Here is a 22,761-nt window from a genome sequence, read left to right on the forward strand (position 1 = left end):
GCCCGTTGGGCTCCCTACATTGTAGTTGTTATAAGTTCGGGTCAGGAGACCCACTGTCAGTCTCGGCATTGTACTGTAAACATTTTAGGGAACTTCCACTTCCTTTTCTTTCCTCATACTGCATGAATTTGCACTCCAGCCATTTATTTCTTTACGTGCTTTCATTTTTCAATTTTTTTTTTTCATATTTTACTCAATTTTTTCTTTTTTTTTTCTTTTTTTTTTTTTTGCAATATTGAAAATCAAAATATTTCATAGTGAATTAAAAACATTTCTAACTGACTTGCTTGGCTCATCCAAAGAGAGAAAATAATAAAGGAATTATTATTATTTTTTTAATTACTAGGGACATTCTTCTCACTGTGGCTGTGCTTTTTATTACCTAGGTAATTGCTTTTTTTGTAACGCATTTAGGCTGTGTGCAGACGGACTTTTTAGCCCTGCGGATTTTTCCACGCAGAATGGAAGAAATCCGCAGGTCAAATGACCTGCATTTTTCCTGCGGATTTCTTCCATTTTTCATGCGTTTTTTGTGCGGCTTTCCATCGCGGTTTTCCCCCTGCAGATTTGGTGACAGGGGAGATGGAAAACCGCACAAAAGAAGTAACATTTTTTGTACCGCGGAAAAATCCGCAGCGTCTGCACAGCGTTTTTTTTTTTTTTTTACATTCATTTTAAGGCTACTGTACATCACAATGCAGAAATGCAACGTTTCTGCGCGGTAAAATCCGCTGCGGAACCGCTGCAAATCTGCATCGTGTGCACACAGCCTTACTCATCTATCTCAACTTGACTGTATTGTCTTCCATTTGCTGACACATTACCCATCTAGATCCAATCCTGAAATTTGGTTTCTTCAGTGAATAAAATCTGCATAATGTGCATAATCTTAAAGGGATCTTTTACCACATGTCACAATAAATACTCTAAACATTAGACCTTATGTTGCTGGATGACTTGCTTTGAAAATCCATATATATATTAAAGAAGAAAAAAATCTCCCTACTGTATATACAACACACACACTACGGAAAGTATTCAGACCCCTTTAAATTTTTTCACTCCTTTGTTTCATTGCAGCCATTTGGTAAATTCTAAAAAGTTAATTTTTTTTCTCATTAATGTACACTCTGCACGCCATCTTGGCTGTAAAAAAAAATGTTAGCCAATTTATTAAAAAAGAAAAACCGAAATATCACATGGTCATAAGTATTCAGACCCTTTGCTCACTATTGAGTAGAACCACCCTTTTGAGCTAGTACAGCCATGAGTCTTCTTGGGAATGATGCATCAAGTTTTTCACACCTGGATTTGGGGATCCTCTGCCATTCTTCCTTGCAGATCCTCTTCAGTTCCATCAAGTTGGATGGTTAACGTTGGTGGACAGCCATTTTCAGGTCTCTCCAGAAATGCTCAAATGGGTTTAGGTTTGGGCTCTGGCTGGGCCAGTCAAGAATGGTCACAGAATTGTTCTGAAGCCACTCATTTGTTACTTTAGCTATGTGCTTATGGTCATTGCCTTGTTAGAAGGTGAACCTCCGGCTAAGTCTGAGGTTCAGATCACTCTTGAAGAGGTTTTCATCCAGGATATCTCTGTACTTGGCCGCATTCATGTTTCCTTCAATTGTAACCAGTCGTCCTGTCCCTACCACTGAAAAATACCCCCGTAGCATGATGCTGACACCATCACCATTTTTCTCTGTTGGGATTGTATTGGGCAGGTGATGAGCAGTGCCTGGTTTTCTCCACACATACCACTTAGAATTACCACCAAAAAGTTTTATCTTTGTCTCATCAGACTAGAGAATCTTAATTCTCATAGTCTGGGAGTCCTTCATGTGTTTTTTTTTAGCAAACTCTGAGGGCTTTCATGTGTCTGGCACTGAGGAGAGGCTTCCATCAGGCCACTCCACCATTAAGGCCCGACTGGTGGAGGGCTGCAGTAATAGTTGACTTTGTGGCACTTTCTTCCATCTCCCTACTGCATCTGTGGCGCTCAGTCACAGTGATCTTGGGGTTTTTCTTTAACTCTCTCACCAAGGCTCTTCCCCCACAATTGCTCAGTTTGGCTGGATGGACAGGTCTAGGAAGACTTCTGGTGGTCCCAAACTTCTTCCATTTAAGGATTATGGAGGCCACTGTTCTCTTAGGAACCTTGAGTATTTCAGAAATTCTTTTGTAACTTTGGCCAGATATGTGCCTTGCCACAATTCTGTCTCTGAGCTCCTTGGCCAGTTCCTTTGACCTCATGATTCTCATTTGGTCTGACATGCACTGTGAGCTGTGAGGTCTTATATAGACAAGTGTGTGCCTTTACAAATCAAGTCCTATTAGTTTACTTAAACACAGCTGGACTCCATTGAAGGAGTAGAACCATCTCAAGGAGGATCACAAGGATTTGGACAGCATATGACTTAAAAATGAGTGTCTGAGCAAAGGGTCTGAATACTTATGACCATGTGATATTTCAGTTTCTTTTTTTAATTTGCAAAAATGTCTACATTTGTTTTTTTTCCCGTCAAGATGGGGTGCAGAGTGTACATCAATGAGAAAAAATGAACTTTTTTTTAACTTTTTTTTGAATTTACCAAATGGCTACAATGAAAGAGTGAAAAAATTAAAGGGGTCTGAATACTTTCCATACCCACTGATATATACAGTGTGTCCATAAAGTCATGGTGCACTTTTGACTAGTCACTGGAAAGCAACAAAAGATTATAGAAATGTGAAATCTGCACCAAATAAAAGTAAAACTCTCCCAGTTTCATACCTATTCAGTGCAGTTTGATGTGGGCTCCATTTGTTGCCCTACACACATCTAAACGATAGTGAAGTTCTTGCCACACATGGGTAAGGACGTCTGGTGTAACAGAGTGAAAAATGTCTGTGATTCTCTGCTTTAAGTGATTATTGTCGTTGATACGTTTAATGTACACATGTTGCTTCACATAACCCCATAACTGGGAGAGTTTTACTTTTATTTGGAGCAGATTTCACATTTCTATCGTATTTTGTTGCTTTCATGTGACTGGTCAAAAGTGCACCATGAATTTTTTATATATAATATATATATATATATATATATATATATATATATATATATATATATATATATATATATATATATATATATATATATATACACACACACACTCACTGGCCACTTTATTAGGTACACCTGTCCAACTGTGTGTTAAGACTTAATTTCTAATCAGCCAATCACATGGCGGCAACTCAGTGCATTTAGGCATGTAGACATGGTCAAGACAATCTCCTGCAGTTCAAACCGGGCATCAGTATGGGGAAGAAAGGTGATTTGAGTGCCTTTGAACGTGGCATGATTGTTGGTGCCAGAAGGGCTGGTCTGAGTATTTCAGAAACTGCTGATCTACTGGGATTTTCACGCACAACCATCTCTAGGGTTTACAGAGAATGGTCCGAAAAAGAAAAAAATCCAGTGAGCGGCAGTTCTGTGGCCGGAAATGCCTTGTTGATGCCAGAGGTCAGAGGAGAATGGGCAGACTGGTTCGAGCTGATAGAAAGGCAACAGTGACTCAAATTGCCACCCGTTACAACCAAGGTAGGCAGAAGAGCATCTCTGAACGCACAGTGCGTCGAACTTTGAGGCAGATGGGCTACAGCAGCAGAAGACCACACTGGGTACCACTCCTCTCAGCTAAGAACAGGAAACTGAGGCTACAATTTGCACAAGCTCATCGAAATTGGACAGTAGAAGATTGGAAAAACGTTGCCTGGTCTGATGAGTCTCGATTTCTGCTGCGACATTCGGATGGTAGGGTCAGAATTTGGCGTAAACAACATGAAAGCATGGATCCATCCTGCCTTGTATCAACGGTTCAGGCTGGTGGTGGTGGTGTCATGGTGTGGGGAATTTTTTCTTGGCACTCTTTGGGCCCCTTGGTACCAATTGAGCATCGTTGCAACGCCACAGCCTACCTGAGTATTGTTGCTGACCATGTCCATCCCTTTATGACCACAATGTACCCAACATCTGATGGCTACTTTCAGCAGGATAATGCGCCATGTCATAAAGCTCGAATCATCTCAGATTGGTTTCTTGAACATGACAATGAGTTCACTGTACTCAAATGGCCTCCTCAGTCACCAGATCTCAATCCAATAGAGCATCTTTGGGATGTGGTGGAACGGGAGATTCGCATCAGGGATGCGCAGCCGACAAATCTGCGCCAACTGTGTGATGCCATCATGTCAATATGGTCCAAAATCTCTGAGGAATGCTTCCAGCACCTTGTTGAATCTCTGCCACGAAGAATTGAGGCAGTTCTGAAGGCAAAAGGGGGTCCAACCCCTTACTAGCATGGTGTACCTAATAAAGTGGCCAGTGAGTGTATGTATGTATGTGTGTGTGTATATATATATATATATATATATATATATATATATATATATATATATATACATACATAGTAGGGATTCGACTCGCTCAGATGCAGCGGGAGACAATCATGAGACAGGTTCTTCCCAAAATTCATGAGGTTTATTTGCTCAATAAACCATAAATCAGCGTATCACCAACATAGCCTCTAGCTTAGGCAAAAAAGAACATAAACGACCGTGGCTTCAGACTCGGCCCAAGAGTCTCAGCACATGCTGGGATGTGTGGTCCTCTCCATATACATGCCAGGGCAATGTCCAGAGCAGCGCTCTATCTGCAGCCGCAGACACAGGAGGGCTTCTCCTTCCTTATCACACAGACCACTTTCTGTAGTGTCCCACCTGGACACATGGAAGTCTGTCCACACTCTGCCAGACTCCCTCACAGTCTCTCTCACATGTGCTAAACACCTTAATTACATAGCCCTGAAACCACACCCATAGGTGAGGTATGGATCACATGAGCTGGTCACATGGTGAGGACTTCACCACAGGTCCTGAACATACACATATCTTCAGGCAAAATGGGAGTACAGTCCGTACCCGGTGCACTAAATGACATCTTTAGTGCTCATGTTCCCTATAGGCAAAATACTCCAGGTTGCATCGCAGGGAGCATCCCTCCATGCGACATATCTCCCATTAACCACGCGATCACCTGTCACACCACTATATATATATATATATATATATATATATATATATATATATATATATATATATATATATATATATATATATATATATATATATATAATATGTGTGTATATATATATGTATAATATATCTCTGTGTAGAGCCCCACCCATTCCACATAGCCACATTCACTATAATATCCCACATCATCCCATCAGCCAGAGCCACCAGACTACTAATATCCCACATCATCCCGTCAGCCTGGGCTCAGAACCAGAGCGCTGAGTGGAACACTCCTGACTTCCATACCGGGGATCCCTTTAAGAGAGGTCTGGTGCCAGAACCAGAGCGCTGAGTGGATTTGCCCTGACTTCCATACCAATGATCCCTTTAATAGAAGCCTGGGGTGAGAATCAGAACGCTGAGGGATTTGTCCTCACTTTCATACCGGGGATCCCTTTAAGAGGGGCCTGGGGTCAGAATCAGAGTGCTTAGTGGAATTGTCCTAACTTCCATACCAATGTTCCCTTTAAGAAACCTTGGGGTCAGAACCACAGCACTGAGTGGAATGGTCCTAACTTCCATACAGGGGATCCCTTTAATAGAGGCCTGGGGTCAGAACCAGAGTGCTTAGTGGAATTGCCCTAACTTCTATACCAATGATCCCTTTAAGAGACCCTGGGGTCAGAACCACATCACTGAGTGCAACGGTCCTAACTTCCATACCGGAGATCCCTTTAAGAGGGAAGATGCGCCTATGGGATGGAGGATGTGTGATGGGTATATGGGCAGGGAGGGGGGAATTCATTTCTGTCATGTGCGCTCTGCTGCTTTCTGGGGGGCAGACAATGGCTGGGAGCTTATGTTCCTGGGAATGCTAGATTTCTCCCACCCGGTCACTGTCTGCTGAGGTGTTGTCGTGGAGTGAGAAAACTGTTGCTCATAGCAATCAATCACAGCTCAGCTATAATATTCTGCAGCTTGTGTTGTAAAATCTATCTTTATGACATGAATTTTTGTAAATTTGGCAACTGGAATTTGGGTAAAAAGTGGTTCAGTCTAGTATTTCCTGGTTATGCATTGTTGATGGGGCCTGCAAAGTGGGGAGCTGGATTCCCAGCAATACACAGGGTTCGGGAGCTACTCATCAAGTCCTTAGTAGGACTTTACAGGTGGCATGTAGTGATGCATTGTATGTGTATGCATATTTCCAATGTTGAGAGGGCTCTTAGTCTCTGTGGCTCCAGTAGTACAGTGCATAATACTGTATTTTGTGTTGGTCAGTGGTTACATTTTTTTTGTGTAACTAGCACCTTTTCACAGGAAATTTAAGATTTCCTCCAAACTGTTGTGCCAACATAAACCCTCCAAATTACCCCCAAACCAATTTCGTATTTATATCCATGAACTATTCTACAGTGACCACTAAATTTGTCCCTAGTTGACAATTTGGGCATCTGGCAACTCCACTTAAGTCCCAAATATTGCCTGATCAGCCAGTCAGTAAAGAGTTGGGAGAAATGGCTATGGAAATTGGTGGATGGTCATGCCTATTGCCATCCTAAGATCAGATTCACACATCGTGTTTCATGGTCCGAGTATGGAACGTGATGCACTGGCCAGCCATGGGTCTCCTGACTCAAAACTCGACAGCCTGAGAAGCACACATTGGCCGTGGGTCTCCTGACTCGAAACTCGCAGCCTGAAAAGCACACATTGGCCGTGGGTCTCTTGACTCGAAACGAAACTCGACAGCCTGAGAAGCACACATTGGCCGTGGGTCTCCTGACTCGAAACTCAATAGCCTGGGAAGCACAGACTGGCCGTGGCTCTCCTAACCCAAGCAAAACAGCCTCACATATGCCTATAAGGCTGTTGATTTTGGGAAAGGAGACCTGCTGATGGTTCGTGCATTGCGATCCATACTTTTCAGATTTGCATATATGTTCCATGGTAAAAGCCTTACACAATCCTGTAGATTAATAGCCCAGATATTTGAGTCTGAGTTAACAATGCACGTGTTTTGATACTTTGTTTGTGCATAGTCCTATCTATAAGTCACCGGGTAGGTAGCAGAGCTCTTGGGTAATTGCTTACATCATGGCCGGGGATTTGGCTGTGACTCAAGCACTGAATTCTTAAGCAGCCGGCTGGATAGACTTGTGTGGATAGGGATCTGTTGTGCAGATGAATGTGAGGTCTCCACATTTCCTGCCATTAGGCCTAACTACATTATAGTATTGTCTTCTAAATTCTCTTCCAAGTATTGTTGCTGCTACCAGGTCTGTAAAATTATTGGATCTCTCTACCCGCTTAAAAGTAAAACTTAAAGTAGTTGTCCAGGACTTTGATATTGATAGCCAATTCTAAGGGCCCCGTCACACATAGCGACTCACCAGCGATCCAGACAACGATATCAAGCTGTCAGACACTTCACCAGCGATCAGGACCAGCGACGCCGAGTGCACGGTGTCGCAGCGCACTGATGCAGGGAGCAGGTAACTAAGGTACACATCGGGTTTCTGAGAGGCGTGCGTCACTTAGAAACCCGATGTGTACCTTAGTTACCAGCTCCCTGCATCAGTGCGCTGGTAACTAAGGTGCACAGAGGGTTTCGAAGCACAGCGCTGTGCTTAGAAACCCTGCGTTTACCTTAGTTACCAGCTGATTGCTGGTCTCCCGCCTGTCACACGCAGCGATGCGTGCTGGCCAGCGGGAGACCAGCGACAAAAGAAATGTCCAGGGCTTTCCTACAGCGATCAGCGATACCGGCAGGGGGGCGGTCGCTGATCGCTGTCACACACAGCGATCTCGCTTGTGAGATCGCTGTTGCGTCACAAAACTTGTGACTCAGCAGCGATCTCGCTAGCGAGATCGCTATGTGTGACGGGGCCCTTAGGCCGGGAACTGACACCCTTCTCCCCCACCAAACAGCTGTTACCATGTTACATGTGTGTGTAGCACAAGCAGCACATGGGAAGGTCTCGAGTACTGCAGCGCTGCTCCTGTTCACTACAATAGGAGCTCTGCAGTATACAAGGTTGGTCCAAGGAGTTATGGACAACCTTCTATTGGTGCTTCTTTGCTTAGTATTGTCATTACGTGTAGATTTTGCCAATGTGATGAATATAATGTTATATTGTGATGTACTGTTAACTGGTTTCATGATGAGGTAACATCATGACCTGTAAGCAGCAGGAATATTTGCGTCTTGGTTGTCAGCATCATGTGGAGATGCCAGCTTCTGCTGAGTGTGGGCCCAGAAAAACCTTGGCATTGAAGTGTGGGCATTGTCCTGGAGCGTCATACATGCCAACTGTCCCAAATGTGCTAGGATTGATCAGATGTTTCAGAAACAGTCCCAGCAAATATGTAGTGTCATGGGCCCAAAAAAGTGGCATAGTTTACCCAAAATAGGTGTTTCTAGTAAGGAATGGGGTGCTCCTAAAGCACCCGCACATAGCTGACATTGATGGTGACTAGAGTTGAGTGACTTTGGTCGGATCGGGTTTCGTGAAACCCGAATGAAACAAAATTTGAGTCGGATGAAACTGGTCCGACTAGGGCAAAAAAAAGTCGGAGTTTCGTCCGAAACCTGACCCCAATGCAAGTCAATGGGGGAATAAAAGTCGGCATTGAGTGGATAAATGTCATCTGCTCAATGCCGACTTTTATTCCCCATTGACTTGCATTGGGGTCGGGTTTCGGACGAAACGACGACTTTTTTTTGCCCTAGTCGGACCAGTTTCATTCGGGTTTCACGAAACACGATCTGACCAAAGTCACTCAACTCTACTGGTAACTATGGGCCTCTGCGCCACAACGTTGGTAGACGTTAGAGGAGCTGATAAAAGGTAGTAGTTTGGTGCCAAGTAAAAGTGTGCATATAAGCATGTGGCACCTGGAAGACCTGTGGTGGGATAGTTGGTAACTGGATCCGGGCTTGTCAATTAATTTGCCAGTTAGCTGGAGGCTCGAGGGAATGACAGAGACTGTGGAGATGCCACATAGAGGATTACCTGGTATGCCAACGAGATGTTGCTTATAAAAGCCTGGATAGTATCACTGGGAAGCAGCCAAGGAACCCTCCAATGCTTCCTTATAAGCTGAGCTCTGAAGAGGTGTATGGCGGCTTGGAGCCAAATCTCCTGGTCCCATACAGATGTCAAGTTGCACCAGTGATATGTCTGCCCCTGCATGGTACCCTAAGGACCACTGGCAGCCATGTCGTTGCCGGTACTTTTTAGGTTTTGATTTGTAATTGGGCCAATTCAGCCAAAAAAGACTAGGTACCACACACGCACAGCTCAGTGTGGGCAGGCCCATGTGATGGAGATGCACGCTCCCTGCATAATCTGGGTACCACACACAGAGCTGACACCGTGGGACAGGCCCATGTGATGGAGATGCACGCTCCCTGCACAGTGTGAGTACCACACACAGAGCTGACAGCATGGGTCACGCCCATGTGATGGAGATGTATGCTCCCTGCATAATCTGGGTACCACACACAGAGCTGACACCGTGGGACAGGCCCATGTGATGGAGATGCACGCTCCCTGCACAGTGTGAGTACCACACACAGAGCTGACACCGTGGGTCACGCCCATGTGATGGAGATGCACGCTCCCTGCACAGTGTGGGTACCACACACAGAGCTGACAGCTTGGGGCAGGCCCATGTGATGGTGATGTATACTCCCTGCATAATCTCGGTACCACACACAGAGCTGACACCGTGGGACAGGCCCATGTGATGGAGATGCACGCTCCCTGCACAGTGTGGGTACCACACACAGAGCTGACAGCTTGGGGCAGGCCCATGTGATGGTGATGTATACTCCCTGCATAATCTCGGTACCACACACAGAGCTGACAGCTTGGGGCTGACCCATGTGATGGTGATGTATACTCCCTGCATAATCTCGGTACCACACACAGAGCTGACAGCTTGGGGCTGACCCATGTGATGGAGATGCACGCTCCCTGCACAGTGTGGGTACCACACACAGAGCTGACACCGTGGGGCAGGCCCATGTGAAGGAGATGTATACTAGCTGCATAATCTGGGTACCACACACAACAGCTGACAGTTTGGGGGCGTGGCCCATGCCTTAGAAGCCACAATAGAGAATAAAAAGGGCTGAATAGGGGAACGCATGCGCATAAGCAGCTTCGCATTCCTAGGCGTTTCGCTAGCAACTCGTCGCGCCTGCGCAGCAAGATCAACAGGCGCTCTTCGCGCATGCGTGCTTCTACCGTCGCTTGTTCACCAGGTTGAGGGCTAGCAACCAGGTGCGCATGCGTAGTCACATCTCCGGGTAACCAACGGATCCCTGTCAGTGTCTGCGGCACCGAGCGGCCCCCGGGAGGGCGGGAGGCGGCTGTGACTAAAGAAGACCTGGCATAGGACTCGGCTGTGCGGTGGCGGCAGCGAGGGGTCTCCTCAGTGAGTGAGCGCCCGGCCCCGGTGACATGTAGGCCTCGGCGGTGAGGTGAGAGAGGGGGATGTTCGGTGCCCGGAGCACATAGAGGTAAGAAGCTGCTGGCGGCCATTGTGGCAGGTGTCTCCTGCGTTGTAATAGTGGGGCTGAATATTCATTTAGGGAGGGGGGACAGGTGCACTGTTGGAAAGAATAATACTATGGATTTCTGTCATGCACAGTAATGTAGTAGTGGGGGCCCTTATATCTGGGGGTCTCCATATGTCACCAGCCCTCTAGTGGGCGGCACCGAGGTGTGATGACATCAGCTAAGTGCACAGTGATGTCATCACACCAGGGCGGAACCTAAAGTGTGTGTATGACGCAGCGCGGACAGATAGGGGGGTCGTCCATTGTGGGCACATTTTTTGGGGTCTTGAGCAGGAGCTCATCCCTTTCTCCCTGGTATGGGGTCAGTGATCCCAGTGTCAGGTACTGTAAACGGGCGAGGTGCAGCCTCACTGCCAGGGTCAGAAAATTCTGCCTACGACACGTAGGTCACAAGTGTCGATGCCGCACATGTAGTGTTACCTGGGTCCTCTACTTCTAAAACAAACAGCTGCTTTCTGTAAAAAGGGAAAAAAAAGGCGCCTCACCTGTCTGCAGCTGTCACTGCGGCTCTGCTCCATTCACCTCTATGACAGAAGTGCTGTGCTATATATACATATTTTTTGAGGTTGGGAAGAGTGCAGCCAGGCTTTCCTACAGTACTTCTGGAGAACTGCTCTAGGCCGGATTTATGCGGCAACATCATGTCCCGAACTAATATAGTGTCACAGGCATATCTGTTGCTGTAAAGTCTGGTCAGATACAACCCTATGAACTCGCCCTTAGCCTGTATGCCTGTGGGGTGCATGGATGCAATGGAGGGGATATAACCCTAGCAGGGGGCGCTGCCATCTCTTGGCTCTCAGTGATCATTGTATAGAATATCTGACTGTAGGTTCGGTACGTGGGATCCATGAACGGCCCATGGACCATTAGTGGTCAATGGCTAAAATTCACATGAGCGGTTTTCCACGTGGACGGAGTATGGCAGCATGCGTTATCTGACGCCCGATCTGCAGGTAAGAGGTAGAACTGGGATTGGTAGCACACAGAATGCAAATTTGGACTTGACTGGATCATAAAGTTACACGGTTACTGAATTTTTGGCCTAGAGTAGTGATCAGCATTTGCAAAACTACAACTCCCAGCATGCTGGAGGCCTCCAGTTTAGGTAGAAATCAATTCAGATTATCGCTGGGTGCGTTCACACATTAAAGTCCAATTATCATTGCTGAAAGTATTATTACAAAATTTAGTGATAGCTGTGGCACAACCACAATTATAATACGATTTGACTGCAATATGTGCGTTTGTCCTTAGGCCGGCTTCACACATCCAACATTCGTGGTCTGAGTGTTGGCTGACCTGCACTCGATAGCCTTATATATGCCTAGGAAACCCTTGGATTCTGGTCAGGAGACCAGCTGCCGGTCTGTTCTTGGACCACAAATGTCAGATGGGTGAAGCCGACCTAACACGGCATTCTGCTTCCCCCACTTTAAATGAGATAAATGCCAAATCCTTCCTATTGTAGCAATGTATACAGAATGGAGATATTTCCGGTAATGGATACCTAGAGGAACAGCCATGTGCACAAGCTCGGGCGGTGTGATGCCACAGTGGGAATGAATGATGGGTGTGCTCGGGAAGGGGTTTAGGAGTGGTGGGAGGGCGTGCGGCTTATGCTGGGGAGCAGTGGAGAGGTGTTAGTGCTAATTAGTTAAGCATTGTGGAGAGGGGGTAGACTATAGACTCTGTATGGCCTGTGGTCTGTGATGTCAAGCCTTGGCTTCCCTTAAAAGCACAGCGTTCTAGTAAATTGCATTTGATGTCACTGGATAATAATGTATTAAGGGTTATTGTCATACACTGGATCAAGACTGATGATTAAGGTGGGGCCTGGATACAAGCCGATACGTCCCTGCAAGTGTAAGAGGTGCGGGGTTGTCTGTTGTTCATGGGGTGGGAATTGTCTGTTTTGGCCCTGTCAGCAGCTGCCTTTGTATTCTTGACGTCTGTAAAAAAAAAAAAAATCTGCTCCCAAAACACACAATTACTGCACACCACGTGCCCCACAAATCCCCCTTTATACAAAGCGTCAGTCCGGTGCCTTCAGTTGTGCGTCTGATCCTGGAGCTCATGCAACAAAGAGTCCGAGCCCCGGAGCGATTAGACACTTCCTTCTTTGTGTTCATGCCCAATCGGATGCGCAGAGAAAGTTTAATTAGGATGTACTATGTGGTCCCTCATTGCTAATATGTGATATATTATGAGCCTTATTTTAGTGAAAACTGCAGAGATCTAGGAGTGTACTGGTTTTTTTTTTTTTTTTTTTTTTTGCATTTTTGGCATTGCTGCAATCTAATCAAATGCTTGAAAAGCACAAAACCTGATCATGAAAATCGTTTTGTGTCAAATGTTCTGCTTTTTCCTCCAATTTTATTTAATTTTGGAAGTCATCGTAATATGTAATCATTGAAATGGAATTTTTTTTTTTTTTTTTTAAAGGAAACCTGTTTACCCATAGAAGGCATTGTCTTGATAGACTCTTGCTCCCCCTCTCCTCAAAATAAGAAAATATAATATATATATGTGTATATGTATGTATGTGTGTGTGTGTGTGTGTGTGTGTATATATATATATATAGCGCTAGCAAGTGTAGGCTAATATATGCAAATCCAGCTGGAAGTGCACTGGGGATACATCGATGCACTTGGAGGATGCAGAACAAGTGCATTGACAAGGCCACAGTACACTTCTAGCTTATTTGCGTATGGCTTCTACTAGATTTCCCATTGATGCTTCAAATTTTTTGAATTTTTTTTTTCTTGTATACATATTTTTTTATTTATTTTGTGGGTAGGAGGGACAAGTGCCTATTCAGTCATGATACCATTTCGGACAGTAAGCTCAGGGCAATCCCCAGTTTTGAGCAATAATCTGTGGGGAGAAATTGAAGCAACTGCTCTCAGTACAATCAATGCCCCAGGAGATATGAGGCATATGGCTGACGCTTCATAGCACTTTTTTTTTTTTTTTTTTTTTATTTGCTTGCAGATTTTTGAAAAACTGTGTCTTGCCATCACCATCATACAACCTCATTGTTTTCCTGTTGGCCCATGGATGGCTAGAAGTGGGCACAAGCTTTACGATCGTGGCAGAATCGTATTAATTGGCTCACTTTTTTAGGGCGCATCTGTGTTGTGCTGATGTAGAGAATTATTACTTGGTGGGTCAGTGCCAAACTATCCTTTTTATATGTAGGGCCAGCATTAGTTCAGCACGAAATTTGGGTGATTATGGCAGCCGCTGCTTACCCCCCCATGGATTGTATTCCAGCTTTCCTGCCTGGCAGTAGCACCATGGTATAGCAGGGGACGGTCCTTTTAGCAGTAATATCACACATTGCCCTGTATTGCTTAGAATCACCTTCTAGAATATGAGAGGCAGTCCCTGCAGTTGCGCACTCATGACTTTTTTCTTCTTATGATCTTGAACTTTCTTCCCATCATAATGTGTCTTTCTGTTCTGTCTCATCCAGATGGTGGATATTGGCGTTTGTGCTTCTGCAGACAGCACTAGAAGAAAAATGGATTCTTTTGCAGACTGTCCAGTGGAGGTTGTACCTCCAGACATGTACGATTCCTTCAGGGCAAAAATTGCTGCTAATTTACAGTGGATTTGTGCTAAAGCCTATGGCATAGGTGAGTTGTCATTTGTATCAGGTATTTGCATAGTGATATCTCCTTTTCTAAACTCCTGAATAAAGTCAGAGACTGGATCCGCAGGTCTCTGCCTTCAGTCTACAAATCTTTCTGGTAGGATAGTCCTTTATTTTTATTTATCTTTATTATTATTATTTTGTTTTTTTATATAGCGCTAACATATTCAGCAACGCTTTACAGTTTGCACACATTATCGCTGTCCCCATTGTCTTCAAAGAAGATGACTGGTTATTTGAATTTGTGCCGTTCTTGACCATGGGCTGTGACTGGTATTCAAATAATTCAATAATTGTATCACTGATGGCTGTAAAGTTTATGTATAGTCAAAATTTAATCTAATTTTTTTTTATGACCAAATTCCTAAAGGAAGGTTCTCAAAATGACTCTTTAACCCCTTCATGACCGGAGCTTTTTTCGGTTTTGCGTTTTCGTTTTTCACTCCCCTTCTTCCCAGAGCCATAACTTTTTTATTTTTACATCAATATGGCCATGTGAGGGCTTATTTTTTGTGGGACGAGTTGTACTTTTGAACGACACCATTGGTTTTACCATGTCATATACTAGAAAATGGGGAAAAAAATTCCAAGTGTGGTGAAATTGCAAAAAAAAAATGCAATCCCACACTTGCTTTTTGTTTTGACTTTTTTTTTCTAGGTTCACTAAATGCCAAAACTGACCTGCCATTATGATTCTCCAGGTCATTACTAGTTCATAGACACCAAACATGTCTAGGTTTTTTTTTTTTATCTAAGCGGTGAAAAAATTTTCCAAAGTTTGCCTTAAAAATAAAAAAAAAAATTGCGCCATTTTCCGAGACCCGTAGCGTCTCCATTTTTCATGATCTCGAGTTGGGTGAGGGCTTATTTCTTTATCGCCTTATTGGGGGACACAGATGACCATGGGTGTATGCTGCTGCTGCTAGGAGGCTGACACTATGCAAAACAAGAAACTTAGCTCCTCCCCGGCAGTATACACCCACCGACAGGCACCAAGCACCTCAGTTTGTGCTTAGTGTCTGTAGGAGGCGGACCGGGATCTCCCCAGATCCGCATTTAATCCTTTTCTTTTCAGGTTTTAGTTGTGTTTTTTAATGATTTCCCCTTTCTTTTTCAGATACAGCTCAGGAAACGGGATGTGAGTTCATCCTGCTTTTCCTATTAATGCGGCTGAGCGAGCAATGTGGTATCGCCCACATCGCAACTCTCAGGCCCGCAGGCAGGACCTTCCCCTATCACCCTCGGGTACTAGGGGCCATGGATGGACGGTCCTAGCCGATTCCCCTCCTCATCCCTCTCCCAGGACAGGGCTGAGAGGAAGACGGCGGTCGCCAGCGGTGACGTTTCCCCTGACGGGATTGGAGCCGTCTTCTGCACCATACGGCGGTGCGGGTACTGAGGATCACATCTCCCAGCGGCCTGCGCTCTATCGCGGGCCCCTGCGGTCAGCCTCTTCAGGGACATCAGGTAAGCTTGTCTGAATGTTCCCTGCAGCCCTGCGCTCACAGACCAATCTAGGACAGCAGAGTACCTCTCCTTTTGAATTTCCCGCCCTTTGAACCAGCGCTCTGACAGGCGAGCGTCCCTCCTGTCGAGGGGGGGGGGGGCGCGCTTCCTCCGTCAGCGCTCCTTCCATCAGCGCTCCCCGTCCTCATTATTCAGCTACAGGGAGGGAGCGCTTTCGAGCCCGGGCGCGCCGTCGCTAGTGAAAGCTGAGGGAGCACTTTCACTTTCATTTTCAAAAGTGGTCCTCCCTCTCCCTGCGCGCGCTTTCCCCGCGCGCTTTTACAGCCTATCTCAGGGCTGCCTTCATTTCAGCCCTGTCAGTGTCTTTGGCCGTCCCCCTCCCCTCTGGGGTCTCAGCCAATCGCGCGGTGCGGTGGCTTAGCCCCGCCCACCGCCAGCGTTTCTTCCTGGATTGCCCAGCTTCTTCTTCCTTCTCTCCGGATCTCGCCTGGGGGACACATCGCTTCTGATCCTCGGTAGGCTAGACGCTGACTATCCCTGACGCCTAACTTAGCTCCCCCCCCCCCGCAGTTTCCTCAGGCTGTGTTTTTTCTGCCACTGAGACTTATGCACAACCCTGCAAGGGCCTTCTGCTCCAGACCCACCGCTACTCACTACGCCTGCGCGTGCTGTAAAAAGAAGTGGGCTTCGGGTCAGTCGTCTCCCCTCTGCCTGTCCTGCAGCCCTTCCACCATGTCGGCCCCTCAGGAGTGGGCCGTGTCGATGTCTCAGTCAGTTTCTGAGCTGACAAAGGTGTCTCAGTCGCTGGTCCAGGTCTTAGAGCGGTTACCTCAGTTATCTGCAGTCACCTGTGCACCGACCGCCTCGCGTAGTGAGTCGCCAGCACCGGACCGTGACCCTCAGACGGACAGACCGAGTAGGGGCTCTAGGAAGCGGGTCCTGTCTGGCTCTTCTTCCGGTTCGCAGGGTCCCTCTGCTTCTCTCAGGCTACGCTCCTCGTCTCCCTCATCGGCAGACGATCCGGGGTCAGACGAGGATTCACAATCTGGATCAGACTCGGAGGCGGACGACATAGCTAGAACTCGGGAGATGGTAGATAGTCTCATATTGGCTATATACCAAACACTCAAGATTAAGGAGGATAAGGCCCCCCCTCAGGAATGCTCTGTTTCCCTTAAGAAGGCTAGGCCTCCATCTCGAACCTTCCCTAATAAGGATTTCGACACTTCCTTAGCCAACCACTGGCAACATCCTGAGAAACGTTTCTCAGGCCGCAAGTACTTAGATGTACTTTATCCCTTTGATGCGGATCTAGTCACAAAATGGACCAAAGCTCCTGAGGTAGATCCACCAGTTTCTCGTATTTCCTCTAAGACGGTCCTTTCCCTTCCGGACGGAGCTTCTCTCAAGGACCCATCAGACAGGCAAATAGAGTCGTTGGCTAAGTCTATCTTTGAGGCATCCGGTGCATCCTTATGCCCTATCTTCACATCCGCTTGGGTGGCGAAAGCCATTTCGGCTTGGGCGAAAATTCTGCGCAGGGGCGTTTCAGCGGCAGCTCCTCAGGACGAGCTGGCAGATTTAGCAGACCAAATTAATCACGCAGGCAAGTACCTTCTGGCCGCCTCCTTGGACGCGGTAGGGTGCGTTGCTAGAGCTAACAGCAACATTGTGGCAATACGCCGCATTCTTTGTTTGAAGTCTTGGAATGCGGATACTACCTCAAAGAAGTCACTCACCAACCTGGCATTTCACAGCACTAGGCTCTTTGGCGCCAAGCTGGATCAGTTAATCTCGGATGCCACTGGTGGAAAGAGCACTTCCCTTCCCCAGTCCCGTCCTAAGAGGTTCTTTAACAAGAGGGCTTCTCGGCCTTTTAGGTCCTTTCGCCCCTTCTCTCCCACAGACGGTTCATCCCAGCAGGACCGTAACACTGCTTCCAATGACCGGAGAAAGCCATCGTATAAGCCAGCCCCTCGCTGGAGATCAGGGGTCAGCCTTCCAGGTCCTCAGGCTCTCGATCCGGAAGGTTTTCATCTAAGTGACGGGTCACCCCAACCTGGAAAGCTTTCCAGGGTGGGAGGCAGACTTTCCTTTTTCAAGGACGCGTGGCTATCCGTTGTCGACGATGCTTGGGTCAGGGAAATCATCACATCCGGATACAAAATCGAGTTTTCTTCCCTCCCAAACAGTCGTTTCTGTCTGTCCCGAACCCCAAAACAGCGATCACAGGTTCCAGGGTTCCTTCAGGCCGTCTCCTCTCTCCTTTCCGCCGGGGTCATCGTTCCCGTTCCTACAAACGAGCGGTTTTTAGGGTTCTACTCGAATCTCTTTGTAGTCCCGAAAAAGGACGGCTCACTTCGCCCAATTTTGGACCTCAAACTGCTCAATCGCCACGTGAAGATCCGCCATTTCAAGATGGAGTCTCTGCGTTCGGTAATAGCCTCAATGGAGCCCGGAGAGTTTCTCTGCTCGGTGGATATACAGGATGCCTACCTCCACATCCCCTTTTCTCGGCGGCATCAGAGATACCTTCGCTTTGCGATTCAGAACAACCATTATCAGTTCGCGGCCCTTCCCTTCGGCCTAGCCTCCGCCCCTCGTGTCTTCACGAAGGTGATGGCAACAGTCATGGCCATCCTACGATCCAGAGGGATTCTTATCATCCCTTACCTGGACGATCTCCTGATCAAGGGCTCGTCCCGCCAAGACTGTCTTCACAGCCTTCACATAACCTTGGATGCCCTCGGACGCCTGGGATGGATAGTCAACAAGGACAAGTCCACTCTGTGCCCTACCCAGCGTCTGACCTTTTTGGGCAAGGAGTTCGATACGAATCTGGCCCGAGTGTTCTTACCGAGGGACAAGTTTTCAACCCCTTCGCAAGGGGATCCAGTCCCTTCGGCGCTCGAGGGTCATGTCCCTTCGGTCCTGCATGAGAGTCCTGGGGAAGATGATAGCCTCTATGGAAGCAGTGCCATTTGCACAACTCTCGCCCTCTCCAGCTGTTCCTCCTGTCAGTCTGGGACAAGACCTCGTTTTCTCTGGATCGCCCCATTCTTCTTCCGCTCAGAGTCAAACAATCGCTAACTTGGTGGACTTTGTCGGCGTCCGTTCTCCGCGGAAGATCCTTTCTCCCGCCTCGGTGGCAGGTCATCACCACCGATGCCAGTCTCCTAGGATGGGGGGCGGTCTACTATCAGAGAACGGCCCAAGGGCGTTTGAACGCCCAGGAGACTCTTCTGCCCATCAACCTTCTGGAGATCAGGGCAATCTTCCTCGCTCTCCTTCGTTGGCAGCATCTTCTAGTAGGCAAGCCGGTCTGCATTCAGTCAGACAACGCCACGGCCGTGGCGTACATAAACCACCAGGGCGGTACTCGCAGCAGGCAGGTGATGTCAGAAGTGGCAAGGATACTTCGTTGGGCAGAGCGTCACGTGCCGGCGATTTCCGCCGTTCACATTCCAGGGGTGGAAAACTGGGCAGCCGACTTCTTGAGTCGCCAAGGGCTAGCGTCAGGCGAATGGTCCCTTCATCCCACAGTCTTCAGTCAGATATGCCAGCGCTGGGGCACCCCGGACGTCGATCTCATGGCCTCTCAGATGAACAACAAGGTTCCTCACTTTGTAGCCAGGTCCAGGGATCCATTACCCGTCTGTTACGACGCCCTAGTAATCCCGTGGTCCCAGTTCCACCTACCTTACCTGTTTCCTCCGCTTGCCCTAATCCCAAGAGTGGTCAAAAAGATAAAGTCAGAGGGCATCCCGGTCATCTTAGTGGCTCCAGACTGGCCAAGACGACCTTGGTACGCGGAGCTGGTGAACATGCTCACGGACGTCCCCTGGAGGCTTCCAGACCGTCCAGATCTTCTCTCGCAAGGACCCCTTTACCACCAGAGTTCTCAGTCTCTGAGTTTAACGGCATGGCCGTTGAGGCCGCGATTTTGAAGGAATCAGGGTTTTCCAACCGGGTCATTCAGACCTTGATTAAGGCTCGGAAGCTTGCTTCTTCCCGCATTTACCATAGGTACTGGAAGGCCTTTTTTCGTTGGTGTGACGAAAACGATGTTTTTCCACTATCGTTCTCAATTCCTTCTATTCTTTGTTTCCTCCAATCCGGCTTGGATGCGGGCCTATCCCTCAGTACTCTCAAAGGCCAGGTATCTGCCCTAGCAATCCTCTTCCAGACGGATCTGGCTTCCTTACCGCAAGTGAAGACTTTTCTCCAAGGAGTCGCCCATGTGGCTCCTCCTCATTGTTCTCCGATAGATCCATGGGATCTCAATCTTGTTCTTGGCGCTCTCCAGAAGGCGCCGTTCGAGCCGATTCAGGATATCCCTCTGTCTCTTCTTTCATGGAAGGTGGCTTTCCTGATCGCCATTACATCCATCAGGAGAGTTTCTGAGTTGGCGGCTTTATCCTGTCGTTCTCCTTACCTTATCCTCCACCAAGATAAGGTTGTTCTCAGGCCAGTTCCTTCTTTCCTTCCGAAAGTGGTATCCCCCTTTCACATTATCGAAGATATCGTCCTTCCATCATTTTGTCCTGCTCCTGCTCATCCTCTGGAAAAGTCGCTCCACAAACTGGATGTAGTGAGAGCCTTGCGTGTTTACCTTGCCAGGACCGCTTCCTTTCGCCAATCTGATTCCTTGCTGGTCATTTCTGAGGGTCGCCGGAAAGGTCTTCCGGCTTCCAAGTCCACAATTGCTCGTTGGATTCGGTCTACCATCCTGGAAGCCTATCGTCTTCAGGAGAAACGGCCCCCTCCGGGGGTGAAAGCCCACTCCACCCGAGCTGTAGGGGCTTCTTGGGCTGTGCGACACCAGGCTTCGGCCTTACAACTTTGCAGAGCCGCAACCTGGTCATCTTTGCACACCTTCGCGAGGTTCTACAGGGTTCATACCCAGGCCTCGTCTAATGCAGCTCTTGGTAGGAAGGTTCTGCAGGCGGCGGTGGTGCATCGACCGACCTAAGCCCTTCCTTATTTCGTTCCTTTATTGCTGTGCCCACCCTCGGGACGGCTTTGGAACGTCCCATGGTCATCTGTCCCCCAATAAGGCGATAAAGAAAGAGGGATTTTGGGTTCTTACCGTAAAATCTCTTTCTTGGAGCCTTCATTGGGGGACACAGCACCCGCCCTGTTTAAGTAGTACCGTGTTGGGTCTGAGAGTCCCTTGTTGAGTTGGTACATATGTTTATGGTTTTGGTTGCTTCTCCTACTGCTTTTTTCACCAACTGAGGTGCTTGGTGCCTGTCGGTGGGTGTATACTGCCGGGGAGGAGCTAAGTTTCTTGTTTTGCATAGTTTCAGCCTCCTAGCAGCAGCAGCAGCATACACCCATGGTCATCTGTGTCCCCCAATGAAGGCTCCAAGAAAGAGATTTTACAGTAAGAACCCAAAATCCCTCTCTTTTGCGCGCCGAGCTGATGTTTTTAATGATACCATTTTGGTGCAGATGCGTTCTTTTGATCACCCATTATTGCATTCTAATGCAATGTCGTGGGAACCAAAAAAAATTAATTTGATTTTTTTTTTTTTTTTTTTTCCCCACTACGCAGTTTAGAGATGTGGTTAATCTGAACTCGGCGATACCAAATATGTGTATGTTTTGATATTATTTTTTTTTTTTTTTTTTTTTAATTTTATTTTGAATGGGGCAGACATGTCCCGGCTTTGAGGTGGGCTCACCGCCGGAGTGCACATCAAAGCAGAGAACGTTCTTCTTAAGGCTGTGTGCACACGATGCGGATATCCAGCGGTTCCGCAGCGAATTTTACCGCGCAGAAACGTTGCATATCCGCATTGTGATGTACAGTAGCAGTGAAAGCAATGAAAAAAAAAACGCTGTGCAGACGCTGCGGATTTTTCCGCGCGGCACAAAATCCGCAGCATGTTGCTTCTTTTGTGCGGTTTTCCACCTCCCCTGTCTCCAAATCCGCAGGGGGAAAACCGCACAAAAACCGCAAGAAAACTGCATTAAAAATGGAAGAAATCCGCAGGTAATTTGACCTGCGGATTTCTTCTATTCTGCACGGAAAAATCCGCAGGGCCAAAAAGTACGTCTGCACTCAGCCTTAAGGCTGAGTTCACTCATGGCGTTTTTTTCGCGTTTCCGCGGCGGTTTTAACCGCGCGATTTTGCCGCGAAAAATAAGCATCCCATGCATTCCTATGGGATTCCGCAATGCTGTGCTAATGCTGCGGTTTTTACCGTGGCGGAATCGCTTCACGGTAAAAACCGCAGCATGCTCATTAATTTTGCGGAATCGCGGCGATCCCGCACCCATAGGAATGCATTGTTCCGCTTACTTCCCGCATGTGGCTGTGCACACCATGCGGAAAGTAAGCAGAACATTTGCGTCTGGTACAAAAGGTCCGGAGGAGAGGAGACTGTCCTCCGGGCTTTGGGTACCATATCCCTGTAAAAAATAGAATTTAAAATAAAAAATATTGTTATTCTTACCTTCCGGCGTCCCGCGCAGCCTTCCCGCCTCTCTCCACGCTCTCGTTTCCAGTAATCCTTTGCAAAAATGCCCGCGATGACGTCCGTTCTCGCGGGATCGCGAAGTCTCGCGGTCATTCGCGTGACGTCATCGCGAATTACTGCAATCCCGCGAGAACGGACGTCATTGCGGTAATTGTCGCAAAGGATTACTGGGAATGGCTGCGCGGGACGTCGGCAGGTAAGAATAACACAATTTTTTTATTTATTTTTTTTACATTTTATCTTTTACTACTGATGCTGCATAGGCGGCCTCAGTAGTAAAAAGTTGGTCACACTCGTCAAACACTATGACGAGTGTGACCAACTTGTCAATCAGTTCTCCAAGCGATGCACCAGATCGCTTGGAAAACGCTAGCATTTTACAAGCTAAATACGCTTGCAAAATGCTAGTTTTTCCGCGGGAAAATCGCAGGAATTTAAAATGCGATTTTCCCGCGGAATGGAATTCCGGAATTCTCGCGGTAATTTCTGCGAGAGTTCCGGTACG

General features: G+C 47.3%; 1 protein-coding gene across 3 annotated transcripts in view; it reads left to right on the forward strand.

Moving 5' to 3' along the window:
• CAMSAP1 (calmodulin regulated spectrin associated protein 1) overlaps window positions 1-22,761 on the forward strand; it is a 110,009-nt gene that overhangs the window by 16,418 nt on the left and 70,830 nt on the right. For 2 of the 3 annotated variants that reach the window (XM_073541136.1, XM_073541137.1), the window contains one exon: window positions 14,125-14,287. In XM_073541136.1, coding sequence (XP_073397237.1) covers window positions 14,125-14,287 — 163 coding nt within the window. Of the gene's footprint in view, window positions 1-10,350; window positions 10,586-14,124; window positions 14,288-22,761 lie in introns of those variants that run through there. The other variant, XM_073541135.1, reaches the window with a different exon arrangement.

This window comes from Dendrobates tinctorius, unplaced genomic scaffold (assembly GCF_039654945.1).
Source record: "Dendrobates tinctorius isolate UK_male_01 unplaced genomic scaffold, ASM3965494v1 ptg000120l, whole genome shotgun sequence".
Lineage (NCBI taxonomy): Eukaryota > Metazoa > Chordata > Amphibia > Anura > Dendrobatidae > Dendrobates > Dendrobates tinctorius.